The 18,743-nt window shown below is 52.0% G+C and overlaps 1 protein-coding gene across 11 annotated transcripts in view; it reads left to right on the top strand.

Annotated features, from left to right (window-relative positions):
• The window catches only part of HPCAL1 (hippocalcin like 1), a 119,012-nt gene extending 100,523 nt beyond the window's left edge, over positions 1-18,489 (top strand). For all 11 annotated transcript variants that reach the window (XM_055540937.1, XM_055540946.1, XM_055540947.1 and 8 more), the window contains 3 exons: positions 12,050-12,445; positions 15,260-15,365; positions 17,598-18,489. In XM_055540937.1, coding sequence (XP_055396912.1) covers positions 12,068-12,445; positions 15,260-15,365; positions 17,598-17,695 — 582 coding nt within the window. In that variant the 5' untranslated portion in view covers positions 12,050-12,067 and the 3' untranslated portion in view covers positions 17,696-18,489. The remainder of the gene's footprint in view (positions 1-12,049; positions 12,446-15,259; positions 15,366-17,597) is intronic.
• Positions 18,490-18,743: the final 254 nt, after the last annotated feature.

Below are 18,743 nucleotides of genomic sequence, written 5' to 3'. Positions count from 1 at the left end.
ATCCCTCCCAGCATCAGAGTCTTTTCCAATGAGTCAACTCTTCGCATGAGGTGGCCAAAGAACTGGAGTTTCAGCTTTAGCATCATTCCTTCCAAAGAAATCCTAGGGCTGATCTTCAGAATGGACTGGCTGGATCTCCTTGCAGTCCAAGGGACTCTCAAGAGTCTTCTCCAACACCACAGTTCAAAAGCATCAATTCTTCGGCGCTCAGCCTTCTTCACAGTCCAACTCTCACATCCATACATGACTACAGGAAAAACCATAGCCTTGACAAGAGGGACCTTTTTTGGCAAAGTAATGTCTCTGCTTTTGAATATGCTATCTAGGTTGGTCATAACTTTTCTTCCAAGGAGTAAGCGTCTTTTAATTTCATGGCTGCAGTCACCATCTGCAGTGATTTTGGAGCCCCCCAAAATAAAGTCTGACACTGTTTGCACTGTTTCCCCATCTATTTCCCATGAATCACAGCTTACAGACGGAAAAACTGAAGCGCCGGCCAGGTGAGGGGGTCGTGGCAGGGGCGGGGTCAGGAAGCTGGGAGGCGGGGTCTCTTGGGGAGCCTGCCCGACTGCACCCTCTAGCGTCCACCCAACCTCGCTGCAGCCAGCGCCGCCGGCGCACCGGGTCCTGGCAGCTGACACAGGCCTTGGAACAGGACTGGCCCCTCCTCAGAGCAGCCTCACTAGAAGCCAAGGCAGCAGGAGGCTTGCTTCCCCACCTGCTTACTTGGAGGAAAGAAGGACGCAAATGCCGTCAGCCTGTTTTCTCCCTAGGACAGGGGCTCAGCCCAGGAGGAGTGTTTGTCCACGAGTCACCAGAAAGACCCAGGGCTGGTGCTGCAAGAGAAATGACACAGACTGCCTGTTTTCTTCTGTCCGCTTCCAGCCCACTGTGTCCTGTTCTGCCGCAGACAGAACTAGCCAGTCTCATCTGGGCCCTCCCGTCCCTTGAAGTGCAAATTCACGGCCTTGCCCCTCCAGCCTCCTCCCCAGCTTTGGCTTTTTATCAGGAGTTGGTTCTTCCCACCTCTCCCATCATCTTCCCTCCAAGTGTTTCTGAGTCTGCTTGGCCTAGCAAGCTTTGGAGATCTGGGTTGATCAAAGTGTTTTGGAGCAATGGGATGAAATGTCTACCCACGCTGGCAGCCGGCGTTGAGCTGTGATTAATGGGACATTCGAGCCCTCAGTTCCAGGAGACTATCTGGTCGGCGGATAGAGCTACGCCATTAAAAAAAAAAAAGGCTTTAATTTGCAGGCAATACTGACTTTGGGTTAAATATTTTCATAGGGCTCCCCAGCTACGTGTTTACTTTTTTTTTTCTGTTCCAATTTAGCACATTAAGAACAATAACAGAGTAACTGAGAACCAGAGAAATGGCTTTTAGGGCTACACTAACTCCCTCCCCCATTTTTCCATTAGTGTGAATAAAATGTCATCTTTGAGGCTCTCAGAAGGCTGTTGCTTGTCTAATCCAAGCCCTGCTTGGTCATGACGCTCTTGAAGCCCAGTAAGAGCTTGAATCAATTGCCATCCCTGGGCACGTCTGTTCTGAACCCCATCTTTCACTGGAGATGAAAGTTAAGATTTTCTGGTAAATGAAGCCTGGGGTGTTTGCCTGACAATAGGGCCAGGGGGCCATTTCTGCTGGGAAGTGGGAGTGTTGGCTTTGTCGTTGCAGAAAGCCTTGCTTTTTGTCAGCCATCTTTCCCAGCCAGGCAATCGTCAATAAGTTGGTTCATTGGCTTAATTAGTAATGGAGGGGTCACTGGGGTGCAGCGTTCCACTGTCTCTGTTCCCTTGAGGCTGCCTGCTTCAGGCCGAGAGCCTCCAGGAGAGAGAACTGGAATAAGGTTCTTCTTAGATATTTCATCTGAGCCTTTGGGCAGCACACACAGGCCCATGCAAGGGGGGCTGAGAGTGCTGTGTGTGTTAGTCGCTTAGTTGTGTCTGACTCTTTGGGACCGCATAGATTGTAGCCCACCAGGCTCCTCTGTCCATGGAATTCTCCAGGCCAAGAGTATGGGAGTGGGTAGCCATTCCCTTCTCCAGGGGATCTTCCTGACCCAGGGACTGAACCTGGGTCTCCTGCATTGCAGGAAGATGAGCCACCATTAAAGCCCGACTGGGAGGGCTGGTGGAGCTTTATTTGACATTCATGGGCCCCTTCATGGCTTCACAGTGAGAGTCCCAGGGGGAAGGTTGTCTTGCAATACTGGTGAGAAGGTTAATGTTGGGGGGGGAGGTTGTGCAGAGGAAGTGGTCACCAGCTTGGAGCACCTCGGTGGCCTCCATCTCTGCCCATGGACTCTGGTGCTGAAAGCGCCCTGGGGAGTTCCCAGCTCCACCTGCCCCCAGACAAGCTTCTGCTCCCCAGAAGCCTCAGTTCTTTGTCTCTAAGATGCAGATGATGGAGATTGCCTTGCTTCCTCCCAGCCTGGTTGAGCATGACCCCTACCCACAGCTCCTGGAATCTGCCACGTGCCCTAGAGCTGACCTTTGGGGTCGAGCCTCTGGTGGCTTCTTAAGTCCTCCTTGTCATTCAGAGTGGCTTCCACCTGCCATCTTCCTAGCAGACTGCCTTGGCCCTGTGTGGGAATGAAGGATTCCTCTTCAGAGGCTGGACTTCCTCTTGCTCCCCCCCACCCCGGCACCTCTTTGTGTCACTTATTATGCCCCATCTGTATGCCACAAGGAGCTATGAGAACAGGCCCTGCGTCCCCAGCCAGTTGGAGGACCAAGGGGACTGGAATATTCTGGGCACACCCCGTGTACCCGGCCTGACCCCAGGCCCCGAGGACACGCAGAAGGCGAGGATGGCCTGCACTCCTGGGCGCCAGCTAGTGGACACGTGGGCACGAGCATTTGCACAGTTACGTTTGCTCCCTGTTTGTTGGGTGCAGGGTGTGATGAGGCTCGCAGGGCTTGTAGACAACGAGTCTCCAGATTCTTCCAGGGAATGCTGCAGTGCCTTCTCTGACTCCATTGCCTTTCTTGGGAGGAGGGGAGCGTTCACCCATATGGTGAGAGGCTTCCCCATCTCAGAGAGGGACACAGGGTTCTTCGACTGGGGACCTCCAGACGCAGGGATCCTAGACGATCAGACCCCAAAGGGGCCCAGAGTGGTCCCTCCACCGCCCGACCCTCCCTGAAATACACCCCGCCCTTTTAAAACTTGTGGTAAAACACAGGCACATAGACGTGACCATCTTAGCCATTTCTAAGTGGGCAGTTCACTTGTGTTCAGTGCATTCACACTGTTATGCAACCAGTCATCTCCACTCGTTTCATCTAAGTTCAGCTTGTGCTCTTAGGGGATTTCTACAACCATAAATCCCCCCAACCCTGGATTTTTACCTGGCACCCCAGGGGGACTTTGACATCCTTGTAATTGCCTTGAACTTGCTATGGCAGTTCACTTCAGTCCAGTCGCTCAGTTGTGTCCAACTCTTTGCAACCCCATGGGCTGCAGCATGCCAAGCCTCCCTGTCCATCACCAACTCCTGGAGTTTACTCATGTCCATTGAATCGGTGATGCCATCCATCCATCTCATCCTCTGTCGTCCCCTTCTCCTCCTGCCTTCGATCTTTCTCAGCATCAGGGTCTTGTCAAAGGAGTCAGCTCTTTGCATCAGGTGGCCAAAGGATTGGAGTTTCAGCTTCAGCACCAGTCCTTCCAATGAATATTCAGGACTGATTTCCTTTAGGATGGACTGGTTGGATCTCCTTGCAGTTCAAGGGACTCTCAAGAGTCTTCTCCAACACCACAGTTCAAAAGCATCAATTCTTCAGCACTCAGCTTTCTTTATAGTCCAACTCTCACATCCATACATGACTACTGGAAAAACCATAGCCTTGACTAGACAGACCTTTGTTGGTAAAGCTTTTTAATATGCTATCTAGGTTGGTCATAATTTTCTTCCAAGGAGCAAACGTCTTTTAATTTGATGGCTGCAATCACCATCTGCAGTGGTTTTGGAGCCCAGAAAAATAAAGTCAGCCATTGTTTCCACTATTTTCCCATCTATTTGCCAGTGATGGGACCAGATGCCATGATCTTAGTTTTCTGAATTTTGAGCTATAAGCCAACTTCTTCACTCTCCTCTTTCACTTTCATCAAGAGGCTCTTTAGTTCCTCTTCACTTTCTGCCGAAAGGGTGGTGTCATCTGCATATCTGAGGTTATTGATATTTCTCCCGGCAATCTTGATTCCAGCTTGTGCTTCCTCCAGCCCAGTATTTCTCATGAGGTACTCTGCATATAAGTTAAATAAGCGGGATGACAATATACAGCCTTTACATACTCCTTTCCCAATTTGGATCCAGTCTGTTGTTCCATGTCCAGTTCTAACTGTTGCTTCCTGACCTGCATACATATTTCTCAAGAGGCAGGCAAGGTGGTCTGGTATTCCCATCTCTTAAAGAATTTTCCACAGTTTGTTGTGATCCACACAGTCGAAAGCTTTGGCATAGTCAATAAAGCAGAAATAGATGTTTTTCTGGAACTCTCTTGCCTTTTCGATGATCCAGTGGATGTTGGCAATTTGATCTCTGGTTCCTCTGCCTTTTCTAAATCCAGCTTGAACATCTGAAAGTTCACGGTTCATGTACTGCTGAAGCCTGGCTTGGGGAATTTTGAGCGTTACCTTGCTAGCGTGTGAGTTGAGTGCAATTGTGTGGTAGTTTGAGCATTCTTTGGCATTGCCTTTCTGTAGGATTGAAATGAAAACTGACCTTTTCCAGACCTGTGGCCACTGCTGAGATTTCCAAATTTGCTGGCATATTAAGTGCAGCACTTTCATAGCATCATCTTTTAGGATTTGAAATAGCTTAACTGGAATTCCATCACCTCCACTAGCTTTGTTCGTAGTGATGCTTTCTAAGGCCCACTTGACTTCACATTCCAGGATGTCTGGCTCTAGGTGAGTGATCACACCATCATGATTATCTGGGTTATGAAGATCTTTTTTGTATAGTTCTTCTGTGTATTTTTGCCACCTCTTCTTAAATTTCTGCTTCTGTTAGGTCCCTACCATTCATTTCTGTCCTTTATTGTGCCCATCTTTGCATGAAATGTTCCCTTGGTATCTCTGATTTTCTTGAAGAGATCGCTAGTCTTTCCCATCCTATTGTTTTCCACTAATTCTTTACATTGATCACTGAGGAAGGCTTTCTTATCTCTCCTTGCTATTCTTTGGAACTCTGCATTCAAATGGGTATATCTTTCCTTTTCTCCTTTGCCTTCTGCTTCTCTTCTTTTCACAGCTATTTGTAAGGCCTCCTTAGACAACCATTTTGCCTTTTTGCATTTCTTTTTCTTGGGGATGGTCTTGATCCCTGCCTCCTATACAATGTCATGAACCTCCATCCATAGTTCTTCAGCCACTCTGTCTATCAGATCTAACCCCTTGAATCTATTTCTCACTTCCACTGTATAATCATAAGGGATTTGATTTAGGTCATACCTGAATGGTCTAGTGGTTTTCCCTACTTTCTTCAATTTCAGTCTGAATTTGGCAATAAGGAGTTCATGATCTGAGCCACAGTCAGCTCCCAGTCTTGTTTTTGCTGACTGTATAGAGCTTCTGCATCTTTGGCTGCAAAGAATATAATCAATCTGATTTTGGTGTTGACTATCTGGTGATGTCCATGTGTAGAATCTTCTCTTGTGTTGTTGGAAGAGGGTGTTTGCTATGACCAGTGTGTTCTCTTGGCAAAACTCTATTAGCCTTTGCCCTGCTTCATTCTGTACTCCAAGGCCTAATTTGCCTGTTATTCCAGATATTTCTTGACTTCCTACTTTTGCATTCCAGTTCCCTATAATGAAAAGGACATATTTTGGGGGTGTTAGTTCTAGAAGGTCTTGTAGGTCTTCATAGAACCATTCAACTTCAGCTTCTTTGGCATTAGTGGTTGGGGCGTAGACTTGAATTACTGTAATATTGAATGGTTTGCCTTGGAAATGAACAGATATCATTCTGTCATTTTTGAGATTGCATCCAAGTACTACATTTTGGACTCTTGTTGACTATGATGGCTACTCCATTTCTTCTAAGGGATTCCTGCCCACAGTAGTAGCTATAATAGTCATATGAGTTAAATTCACCCATTCCAGTCTATTTTAGTTCACTGATTCCTAAAATGTTGATGTTCACTCTTGCCATCTCCTGTTTGACCACTTCCAACTTGCCTTGATTCATGGACCTAACATTCCAGGTTCCTATGCAATATTGCTCTTTACAGCATCAGACTTTACTTCCATTACCAGTCACATTGATGACTGGGTGTTATTTTTGCTTTGGCTCCATCTCTTCATTCTTTCTTGAGTTATTTCTCCAGTGATCTCCAGTAGCATATTGGTCACCTACTGATCTGAGGAGTTCATCATTCAGTGTCCTATGGCATAAGTACATGCTACTGACTTTCAAAGGGTAACACTCTAAGTCAGCCCTTTAATTCAGCTGACTGAGTGTGGTCAAGAAATCAAAGCAGAGGTGGGGGGGCCCTACTTCGGAGCTGTGAGGTCTCCCTAAAGGAGACTGGAAACTCAGTGATAGATTCCTGCCATACCGTCCTAAAAAATGTGGTCTCCCATCAGCCCTGACTTTGACAGCCGCAGATGTTAGTCACTCAACCTTCAAGACAATGGCAGGAAAACATGTTTTTCCACCCACGGTTTCTTGATAGTTTTCCCCCCCAAGTAAAATTTATCTTTTTTTGTTTCCTAAACACATCCCTCAAATTCTCCCCGCCTTGCTTTTCTTCTCTCTACAGCTGGGAGTGCCAGGCCTGCCCTGACCACCTCCCAGGGTTCAAGGTCAATTGTTGAGCTCTGTGGTCAAGCTCAAGATGGACTCCTGGTCACATCCTGGTCACATCCCAGCTCCAACAGCTGTGGGACCCAGGAAAAGTTACTTAGCACGCCCAGGCCTCGGTTTCACCATTTATAACATGACCTGCACAGCCCCTGGCCCAGCTTGAGTGCTTGATGAGCTGCAGTTGCGGTTAGAAGGACCGTGGTGGGGTTTTTGATGCTGCAGTGGACTGATGCTGCCTCCCATGTGCTCCGGCCTTGAGGAACTCTGTTCAAAGGCAGGATCCATGCCTGATACGCCCATCTCAGAGTCCTGCCATCCCATGAGCCCCAGAACCCTCAGGAAGGGCCCCCCTGGACTGCTTCCCCCAGAGGGGCCAGGATGCATCAAGGCTCTGCTGGAATGCCAGCTTTGCCAGAAACTGCTTCCCTGGTGGCTCAGATAGTAAAGAATCTGCCTGCAGTGCAGGAAGCCTGGGTTCGATCCCTAGGTGAGGAAGATCCCCTGGAGAAGGAAATGGCAACCCGCCCCAGTACTCTTTCCTGGACAAGCCCATGGAAAGAGGAGCCTGGCAAGCTATAGTCCACAGGGGTCAAAAAGAGTCAGACACGACTGAGTGATTAACACACTTACTTGCCTCCAGAGTTAGCAGGTGTGTGTACATCTGTGTACACAACCAGGACCACCACCACCATGGCAGGAAGACCCACTCCCCCCACACTGATGCCCACTCTGAGCCAGGCCCGGGGAGGGAAGAGGACTCTGAAGCCTCACATATCTGCCTGCGGGGACACGTGAGAAGGGCTGGGAAAGCTGAAGCCTCCCCAGGCAGACCTCAGAGCCCCTGGCCGTCACCTCCTAGCAGTTGTATTGACTGTCTTGTCCCATCCCCAGTATGGTCCCTTCCTCCCCATAAACATCTTCCTCTCCATAAACATTTGTCACATCAGGCGGAGGAGGAATTAGGAGTTTGGCATCTTGTGGATCTTAAAGAATACAAATCGCTAGCACGTTCTGAGGCCATCTGATACCATGGTTCTGAGCGGCGGTTTGGTTTTCACTGAGGCGAATGGATTCTAAAGGGACTGATCCTGGGAATTCGCTGGCAGTCCAGTGTTCAGGGCTCGGTGCTATCACTGCCAGGGCCCAGGGTTCGATCCAGGCTCAGGGAACTAAGGTCCTGCAGGCTGTGCCATGCAGCCACAAAAAAAAGATGTGAAAGGACCGACCCTGAGCTCTTGGAGCCCAGAGCTTCCCAGAGGTGGCTCGTTTCCATGATGAGAAGGAATGCTTTAGGGAAAGGATGTGCGTTGACCATCAAGGCGGCCAGGAAGGCCATGTTCATGACCGCATTGTCCTCCCGCCCTCCCCAGGCCCTTCCTCCCCTAGCTGCCCCCAGGAAGTTGTGAGATGGGGCCAGATGATCAGGTCTGAGGGCTGGCTTTGCCTCCAGAGCCTCCCGGTCAGCTTCCTCCCTGGTGAAGCGGGACGAACACAGGCGAGGTGTCTGATTAAAAACAAAAGTGTCCCATGTCCATGGACCTTCTTGTGGTTGTCCCTGATGCCGGCAGGTCAGGAGTTAAGCCTTTTGGAACCACAAGGCCCCTAGCACAGGGTTCTGCCCCATGGACATTGATGCCACGTGTTATCACCTCAGTTCCCTGGGCAGCTGTCTTAGCATAGTACACTGGACAGCTTCAAAAACAGAAATGTATTCTCTCACAGTTCTGGGAGGCTGAACATCTGAGGTCAAGGTGTCAGCAGGCCTGGCTCCTTCCGAGGCCTCTCTTGGCCCATCGACAGCCGTCTCCCTGTGTCCTCATGTGGCCTTTCCTCTGGGTCTGCATCCCAAGCTCCTCTAGTCAAGGGCACCAGTCAGATTGGTTTTTAAATACTTTTGGCCTCACCGCACCATATGAGAAGTTAGTTCCCCAACCAGGGATCAAACTCTTGCCCCCCACCCCCTTGCATGGGAAGCGCAGAGTCCTCACCATTGCCAGGGAATTCCCATGGCCTCTTTTATCTTAACGATCACTCTGAGGGTTGTGTCTCCAAATACAGCCACATCCTGAGGTCCAGGAGTTAGGAGGTCAGTGTGTGAATTTGTGGGGAGCAGTTCAGTCCGTGACAGCAGCTGGCCTTCTCTGCCGGCCTTTCTGGACAGGTGGACACACGCCACCAACAGAACGGCCTCGGGTCTCAGCGGAAGGCGTGAAGAGCGAGGGTGGGTGGGTGCGGTGAGACCCTCCACATTGCAGCCCCCTCTGCACATGGGTGGCTGCCTTGGAAGCCAAAGGTAGGAGGCAGAAGGAGAGACATCTGAGACAAACCACTCCTCTCCCTCCCTGCAGCCGCTGGCTGGGAGACTCACAACTGAGAGGAGCACGGCAAATACAAAGCTTTGAGAGCAGCTGAACTGAGCAAAGGATCACAGATCAGCCTTTTAGTGCAGGAAATACGGAGGTGGACATGTGCAATCTGCAGGGCATCTTAGGTAGAGCCTGGGAGCCCTGGGGTGGGAGTAGGGTTGTGGGGGGTGGAAGGTGCTGGGGGCCATCGGAAACTGACAACCAATTTCCATAGCGACTTGCTGGTTTCCACTTGCAAGGATCAACCAACAGGTAAAGCAGAACGGAAAGTGGAGAGGGTAAACCCTGACCCTGTGAAAGTCATGGTTCCTACGCAGGACAGAAGCGGATGTGGAAGGGGGAGGGGAGGAGAGGGAGATTAAAAGGCGGATTAATAACTTAATCTCCCAGAGAATCAAGAGATCCCTGTCATGTTGCTGGACCGAGACATAGAGGATTCTTATGTGTTTTTTTTTTTTTTTTTAATATAGCTACACACAGTTCCACATTTGAAGTTACAAAAAGATTTACAGTAAAAACTCGCCATGTGATCCTTGTCTATCAGCCATCTCTCTTTCTGTGGTCAGTGTTATCATTTCCCAAGAAGTCATTCCGAGTATGAACAACACACATAGATTTTCTCTTTCTTTCACAAACAGTGGCAAACTCTGTGTGCTGTCCTACACCTTTTCTTTTCACTTAAAAATACATCTTGAAGATTATTTTGCATCGATCACAATGACAGATGTCTGGGTTGTTCATTATTACAGACAATAGTGCAGGCAGTGGTCTGTGTGCTGTGCGGCATCGCTTCAGGCGTGTCTGACTCTTTGAGACCCCATGGACTGTAGCCCACCAGGCTCTTCTGTCCATGGGACTCTCCAGGCAAGAATACTGGAGGGGGTTGCCATGCCCTCCTCCAGATCTTCCCGACCCAGGGATCAAGCCAGGGTCTCCTGTGTCTTCTGAGTTGCAAGTGGATTCTTTACCTTTGAGCCACTGGGGAAGCCTGGAAGTGGTTGTGCTGTACACAAGCTATTTGCATGGGTGGGAGCATCTCTAGATGTGTTTCTAGAAGTGGGGTTGCTGTGTCCATGGCAACATGTTTGTAATTTTGAAAGATATTCCCAACCCCACCCCCACCTGGGGGTTAGAAAAGGAACTTTTCTATAATTTAAATTTCTGTAAATTTAAATGTATGTAAACTTAAAGTCATAAAGTAAAAATAGTGACATGTATAAAACTAGTAAAACCTGGGAGGAGACTGAAGAAAAAGGAATTGCTAGGGAAAATATGTGAACTGCATTGAATATCTTTCCTAATGAGGATTCGGTACATAATGTTTAGGATTCATAAATGTTAAGAAGCAGTTCGAGAGACTTCCCTGGCAGTCCAGTGGTTAAGACTCTGTGCTCCCAGTTCAGGGGGCTCAGGTTCAATTCCCTAGTTGGGTACTAAATCCCCAACACTGCACAGTGTGGCCAAAAAAAATTTTTAAGATGATAAGATGTTAAAAAAAAAAAAAAGAAAAAAAGCAGTTCGAGGTGGTTACCTCTGGGACAAGGGTGGAAAACCCTTTGTGTGTTTTTTATAATTTTATTTATGTTTGGCTATTTGGGTCTTCATTGCTGCTCCAGCTTCCCTTTAGTTGCAGAGAGCAGGACCTACTCTCTAGGTGTGGTGCTCGGGCTTCTCTTGTTGTGGGCTCTAGAGCACACAGGCTGCAGTAGCTGGGGTAGGTGGGCTCAGTAGTCACAGCTCCTGGCTTTAGAGCACAGGCTCAGTAGTTGTGGCACACAGGCTTAGTTGCTCTGTGGCATGAGGCATCTCCCCTGACCAGGGATCGAACTTGTGTCTCCTGCATTGGCAGGGGGATTCTTTACTGCTGAGACACCAGGGAAGCCAGAAAACCCTTTGTTTTCATTTTCTGTTCTGTATGCTTCGAAAGGGCTCCCTTGGTGGCTCAGTGGTAAGGAGTCCACCTGCAATGCAGGAGACACAGGAGATGTGGATTCGATCCCGGAGTTGGAAAGCTCCCCTGGAGGAGGACACGGCAACCCACTCCCGTATACTTGCCTGGAGAATCCCGTGGACAGAGGAGCCTGGCGGGCTACAGTCCATGGGGTCACAAAGAGTCGGACATGACTGAAGCGATGTAGCATGCATGCAGGGTCATTCTTCTGTGCAGGCGTTAGGGGAAAACTCCATGGAGAGCACGCGTTTGCATGCCTGCAGCTGCCTGGGACTTTACTATGCACACCGGATACATCCTCTTGGTGCTAATTCCAGACCCACACAGTGCTCCCAACCACAGGTTTCTCAGAGGCCAAAACAAGAAGGGATTCCTTAAAAGTTTCTGGATGCCTGTTCTAAGGATAAAATCAGAACGCGGTGCCTGAAAGAGGAAAGAAATGCTCAGAACAGGGGGTGTGTGCTGCAGTCAGGGTGACAGTTTGGCTGGGAGATGATGAGGGTGATGAGAAGGGTTTCAGCCTCCAGTATTGTACAAACCGTGCTGGGCACTCATTCCCAGGGGTGAAGGCCTCATTCCCGTTGATTTTATGTGGCTGTTTTCTCCACGTTTCCAATTCTGGAGGTCAGGATAGATCTTGCAGTGAGAGGCAGCCGGTCCTGATTCCACTGGAGCACCCGACCTTCCTCATGGTATACAGACTAAGGGTCCCCCTCCCCTCCAGGGTCCCCCTCCCTGCAGGGGTCCTACACACACTGGGGACAGCTCATCACCGTGATGGCTGGAGTCAGGCCTCTCGGGCCACTGGTGGGGGACACTCAGGGGACAGTCCTCCGACCCGATGGGTGGCCGTGGGAGGTGGGGATCCCTCCCCTGCACCCTGCCCACCCCATCTCCAGCCCGGCTTCTGTCTTGCAGGTGTCCCCGCCAGCCGCCATGGGCAAGCAAAACAGCAAGCTGCGACCCGAAGTGCTGCAGGACCTGCGGGAGAACACGGAGTTCACAGACCATGAGCTGCAGGAGTGGTACAAGGGCTTCCTCAAGGACTGCCCCACCGGCCACCTGACCGTGGACGAGTTCAAGAAGATCTATGCCAACTTCTTCCCCTACGGCGACGCTTCCAAGTTCGCCGAGCACGTCTTCCGCACCTTTGACACCAATGGCGACGGCACCATCGACTTCAGGGAGTTCATCATCGCGCTGAGCGTGACCTCGCGGGGCAAGCTGGAGCAGAAGCTCAAGTGGGCCTTCAGCATGTATGACCTCGACGGCAACGGCTACATCAGCCGCAGCGAGATGCTGGAGATCGTGCAGGTGTGCCCAGGGGGCGGGGCCGGCCCCGGGGGCGGGGCCTCGGCAGACCCCGTCCACTCGGGGACCATGCGCTACTCCTCGGCCCGCCTCTGGACCTTCGGGGCCACGTGGCTGCCTGCCCCTCTTTCCTGCCCTTCAGAAAATGACTGGCTGTCGCCTGGCCAGCGGGCAGATGGTGATGAGAAGAGCCATTGTTGGGCTTCCCAGGTGGTGGCAGCAGCGGTTTAGTCGCTAAGTCCTGTCTGACTCTTGCGACCCCATGGACTGTGTAGCCTGCAGGCTCCTCTGTCCATAGGATTCTCGAGGCAAGAATATTGGAGTGGGTTGTCATTTCTTTCTCCAGGGGGATCTTCCCAACCCAGGAATTGAACCCGGGTCTCCTGTATTACAGGCAGATTCTTTACCGACTGAGCTATGGTGGAGCTAGTGGTAAAGAACCCACCTGCCAATGCAGGAGAAGGACCATGGTTTACCAATCATTGGTGGTACAAAAGCCCTGGCCTACATGCAGTTGATGAGCTGTGGTATCCCCAGTTCTAAGGCAAGGGGGTGTCATTCTGAGCATTTCACAAACTCTGAGACTAGGTATGGTTGGGGGGTGGGGCAGTGCGGGAGTGTGATTTCCTGAGAGTTACCAGTTGTTGTTCAGTCGCTTAGTCGTGTCCAACTCTTTGCAACCCCGTGGATGGCAGCATGCCAGGCTTCCCTGACCTTCACTATCTCTCAAGAGTTTGCTCTAACTCACGTCCATTGAGTCAGTGATGCCATCCAACCGTCTCGTCCTCTGTCATCCCCTTCATTTCCTGCCCTCAATCTTTCCCAGCATCAGGGTCTTTTCCAATGAGTCGGCTCTTCACATCAGGTGGCCAAAGTAACAGAGCTGGGAATTATAATGGAGAGGACCCTTGACACTTGCGAAAGGCACCGCCAAGACCTTTTCATATTCCCCTGTTTAAAAATGTAACAGACAGCTTGTCATGTCCTCAGGAACACACAGTTGTAAAGCCAGACTGAAACATTAGTGGTGACGGAATAAGCTCTGGCCCAGGAAGCACCACTTCAGAAAGCTCTTCTCTCCTGTCAACGACTCTGGCGGGGGAAGCTGTTTTCTGGCAAGAAACCAAGTTTTGTTCACTTCCCCGGGTTCCCGGGTGTGTGGTAGAGAGCCACAGAGCCTCCGCTCCCTGGGTTCCCACCCCCTGCATCCCCACTCCTGGAGCCTGGGAACTCAGTTCTAGAATTCCTCAGAGGAGGTGTTCTCTAGTCCACACGGTAGAAACTTCTGGACTAAACCAAACACAGAGGCTATCAGACTCAGGCACTCCTTGATCAGCAGCAAGTAGCCTGACCTGTTTCCCAAACAGGTAGTTTGCACACCATGAGAATAAACCGGCACAGGTTCAAGGGAAACCATCCTTCAGCCATTGATCCTGGCTCTTAGCAACAAGCAGTAGTGAAAAGAAGAGATCTGCTTCCGGGGAATCACCTGTCCCGACCTACCTGCTGGCCCTTACCCTCCTCTGTCACTGGCCAAGCAAACTGGCCAGGCCAAAGCTTACAGACATGGCAGAGCCGTGAGAGCCTTAAGGGGTGCCTTCCTGTCCAAATGGGATCTGGCTGCTAGGCCCCCAGACCGAGTTCCCAAACCCTAAGCACCTTCCCCGCATGTCGGCAGATGCTAAGCAGGACACCTGGCTGCTACACCTTCATCAAAACAGACTGGGCTCCAAGTGCATCACAGCCCAGCAGAGATGGGGAGGGTCTTGGCTCTGCCTGCTCTGCACTCGGACGAGTGCCTGGCGCTGTCCCAGGAGGGGGGCCTGTCCCAGGAGGCCCTGAAAAACACACTTGCTGTGTGCTGAGGCCTTGCCACCCCTGCCTGCAGTTGGAGAGGGACCAAGGAGTACAGAGTATGATAGATACGAGAAGCCTCACTTGGGGTCATTGTTTTTGGTTTGGTTTTGTAAACCTGCTTTTTAAGACATTACAGCTTCCAGGTTTCTGCTGTTCTTGGTCTGTTGTTTGAGGAATGAGAGTATCAGTCAAGCCATTTCCACATAGAATCCCCCAGTGGCACAGCCCCTTCTCTATCGCATGTTACTCTGATGAGCTGCTGGTCACCGGCTTCATCATGGCCCCCTGGACACACACACACACACACACACACACTGATGCACATACACACACGCACACACCACTGGGCCTGGACTCTTGGACAGAGATGGCCTGCATGGTGCCAAGCCCTCGGATGGCAGCATCCTGAAGAGAAGGTTCTCGGTCCTGCTGGAGAGACCCACGGGCCCCGGGCCTGTCCTTTCTGGGGCTGGTGGTATGGTTTCCCCTGTGAGTTTCAGGGGCTGTCTTTTTTTGCTTCTCACCGAGGTACAGCAATAACGTCAAATACATGTGGCTAAGCGTGCCACGTGATGCACTGCGCACACATATGTCCATGTCACGGCCAGTGAGTTAGGGAGCGTCCCCAGCACCGCCCCCCAGAAGGCCTGAGAGCTGTCCCACCTCCCGCCCCCAGACAGCCCCAGTCTTGCCGCTGTCACAGTGGGTCATTTCACCTGTTCTTGAACCTCACGTAAATGAGGCTGGCTTCCTTTTGCTCATGTGCTGTCTGCAATATGCATGCATGCTATTGGGAAAAGCCCCGGAACATTCCAGCTGGGGAGGGTCCTGGAGCTGGTGGGCAGCCCGGCCTCTCCTCCTGCCGTGGGCGAGGGTAGGGGGTACAGATCAGGCCTGTGCCCCAACCCCCCAGGAGCACCTGGAACCTCTAAGCACAGGCATCTGTGTGCCCCTTTGCAGGCGATATATAAAATGGTGTCCTCCGTGATGAAGATGCCAGAGGACGAGTCCACGCCGGAGAAACGCACAGACAAGATTTTTAGGCAGATGGATACCAACAATGACGGTAGGACCCCCGCGTGTCTGTGCCACACTGCTGGGAGCAGAGAGGCATTTGGGGCCTTTCCCCGCAGCTTCTGGGACCTTGCCCAGCCCAGCGCTGGCCAGTGCAACTATGCTGAGAGCTGGGCTTCGGAGTCCAGTATCCTGCCCCCTGAGCGATAGTCTCCTCACTTCTAGAATGGGGAGACTGTGGGCGTGTGGACATGTCCCAGGGGAGAAGAGGCAGGTGTGCCCATGGCACATTGGACCCCCGAGGGGCTGGGATCAGGAGTCCTGGGTGGTGGATGGATGGATGGCCCCCCATCATCCCTCCTCCAGGCCCCAGTGGCTCCGGCGACTCTGTCGGGAGGTGCTGGCCTGCAGCAGCTGTGCCAGGCTTGCTGGGACCACACCGCAGTAGAAGTGGTGGGTTCCGGGGGGGCGGCCATGGGGGCCTGGCAGGGAGGATGTGCCCCGTGTTTCCTTCTCTGCCTTCGCTGTGAGCTTCTTTGGGGTCCACGCCGGGGAGGGTAACCATGAAACAGGATGGATCCGCACGAAGTGCAGCCCCAGAGCCATGTCGGATTTGCTTTTGAAGGATAAAGAAATGCAGCATTTAGAAAAGAAAAAGAGAAAATACCCTCTGCACTGTGCTTGGGGGTTGAAAATAAGCTAATGCACGGGAAAGCCCCCCACCCCCCGGCCAAACCTTAAAGTGCAGTTTGCAGATGAAGGCCAAGGACTGAGCCAGCAGGGGAGGGGCGCGGCGGGGCTGCAGGCACATCAACCCATGGAGACAGTTTTCAAAACACGATCAACGTAAGACAAGACGGCCTTGCGCCTGGCGTGGCCTTTGGGCAGATTCAAAACATGTCTTCCACCCTCCAGGGTAGCAAGGCACAGGCTTTGGGTTCAATAGATCTGTATCACCAGTCTTGGCTTTTCCGAACCTCTGTTTCCTCTTCTGTGAAATGGGGATAATAATTCAATCTCTTGTGGTTGCGAGGATCCAGAGGATCTGCTCTGACCTCTCAGCTCTGTGCATCTTCCCAGGCTGTCCGTGAATGGGGCCCGCACTTCTCCTGTGAGCCCCGGGATCGGCCCTGAAGCTTGGGGAGGGGGCTGGAGAGGCAATGTTGGAGGAGAGAAGAGTGAAGCAGGGGTGTGCAGAGTTCAGCCCTCGTCCTTCTCTGGGTTTGCCCCGCACCATTCCCACCTTCCCGGCCCCGGCTTGGAAAGCACAGGTAGTCGCTGAGGCCACGGGTCCTGAGTCTGGCGGAGCACCAGGAGCATCCCGATGAGCACACCAGACTGTGCTCAGGGACCCCCAGCCCCTTGCCAGCCCCACTTTCTGCCCAGAGGCAAGGCCGGTGCTTTCATTAGCTCCTTGCTCTGAGTAAGTAAGTGTTAATTACTCAGTCGTGCCTGACTCTTTGCGACCCCCATGGACTGCAGCCCACCAGGCTCCTGTGTCCATGAGATTTTCCAGGCAAAAATACTGGAGTGGATTGCCATTTCCTTCTCCAGGGGATCTTCCTGACCCAGGGATTGAACCCAGGTCTCCGGTACTGCAGGCAGATTCTTTACCACCTGAGCTACATGGGAAGCCCTTTGCCCTGAGTGGTCAGGGTAAAGTCTCCGTTAACCGTATGAACAGTCACAAAGCCCAGTAGCCCTCTGCATCATCCCAGGAGCCTCCTTTTCTGCTGGGGGGATGACTGCTCCCCTTCCCAATCTATCCCTTAGCCTGGGGTGGTTTAGTCTGCTGGGGATGCTCTGGGGGTTCACGCCTTTGAGACAGGCGTGGCTGTGACCCCCCACACACAGATGAAGACCCTGGGATGTGGAGAGATGGGTCGCTTGCCTGTGGAGGCAGAGCTAAGTGCCCACCAGTGTGCTGGGCATGGCCCCAGACTCCTGTGTTGGGGTCACTGGCTCTATTTCGTTTTACAGCTACAGAGGCAAGACGGAGGTTCCCCAAGGCACAGGTTGCCAGAATGCAGGGTCTGCTTCAAACCTAGGTCCCTCCCATATCTGTATCCTGGGTGAAGTACCACCAGTGATCAATGAAAGCCAAACGGGTTTCCCAGAAATGCCTTCAAAGCGCGTGGAGCCTGGACATTATCCCGCTTCTGGAGGGCTTGAGACTCGGACCCCAGGAGGCTTCCCCAACCCAGGACCTGTCTGTGTGTTCTCCCGAGGGTGGCACACAGCGAGCACTGGCTAACTCCTGTTTTTCCCATCCTCCTACCTGCAGGCAAACTGTCCCTAGAAGAATTCATCAAAGGTGCCAAGAGCGACCCGTCCATTGTCCGGTTGTTACAGTGTGACCCCAGCAGTGCGAGTCAGTTCTAAAGGGTTGGCGTCTGGACAGTGCAGAGAAACACAGGCTTGCCTTGCCATTTAAGCTTTGCTTGCAAAAGTGGATGCCTCCTCAATCATCCCTGCTCTCTCGGGGTGGCCAGGCGACACGTCGCCGCAACTGCCTGCCCTGCGGCTGCACCCCACTCCTCACCTGGCCTCCTCCCACCTGCTCCCCGCCCCGGTCCCTCCAGGGCGACTTCCCGGGGATGTGTTTACGCACAGGGCTCGTGGTGTCCTTGCTGCCCAGGCTCCTCCCTGCCCACAGGGAGCCCCGAGGACATGCCGAAGATACCAGTGGGACTTTCTGAGATCGCGCCAAGGCCAGCCGATTGATCTGTGATGGCAGGTGACCCTGTGGGAAAGATGGGGACAAGAACAGAGGGAGAGGAGACGGGCAAGCCCTCCCTGTGCATGGCTCCACCCAGCTCGTTCGTTTCCTCCGACCAAAACCACTTGCACGTATATATACTGTGGTCTCCTTTCTTTTAATATATAAATTATACGTACGGTGAAGTGAAATGTAACGTGTAGGTTCCGTATTTAATGCCTCGATTGCCTTTGAAGCGTGGTTCCCTCGTGGCCTGTGATTCCCCGCCCCCCGGCTCCCCCAAGTCTGGTTATTTTGTGGTATTTATGCCCTCAATCTGCCCTTCTCCAAAGGACATGCATGCATGCCCAGGGCCGTGGAGACCCTCCCATCCGCGTTGTGAATACAGGTGTCTCTGTGAGGCTTGTCCTCCCTGTTGATTGGTCTGGCATTTCCTGTATTAAAATGATCAAATAAACAGGAGTTGTCTGAGTCTTATGTTGGCCCACGACAGCCCCTGTTCAGCTGCCGTGGCCTGAGCACTCTCTGGACAGGTGGCCTCTGTGGGTCCAGCTGCTCATTGTAAACTGGGCCGCTCCTGTGTTCCTGCAGCCGTCACGGTGTCTATAAATCCTGTGCAACCTCTCCTTCCATCTCTGCCTAATGTCAAGACATACGTGGAAATAAAACATGACTATTCTCGGGGGTTTGATGACCAGGCTTCTGCCTCCT

Source organism: Bubalus kerabau, chromosome 11 (assembly GCF_029407905.1).
Source record: "Bubalus kerabau isolate K-KA32 ecotype Philippines breed swamp buffalo chromosome 11, PCC_UOA_SB_1v2, whole genome shotgun sequence".
NCBI lineage: Eukaryota > Metazoa > Chordata > Mammalia > Artiodactyla > Bovidae > Bubalus > Bubalus kerabau.
This window is presented reverse-complemented; position numbering and strand designations above follow the sequence as displayed.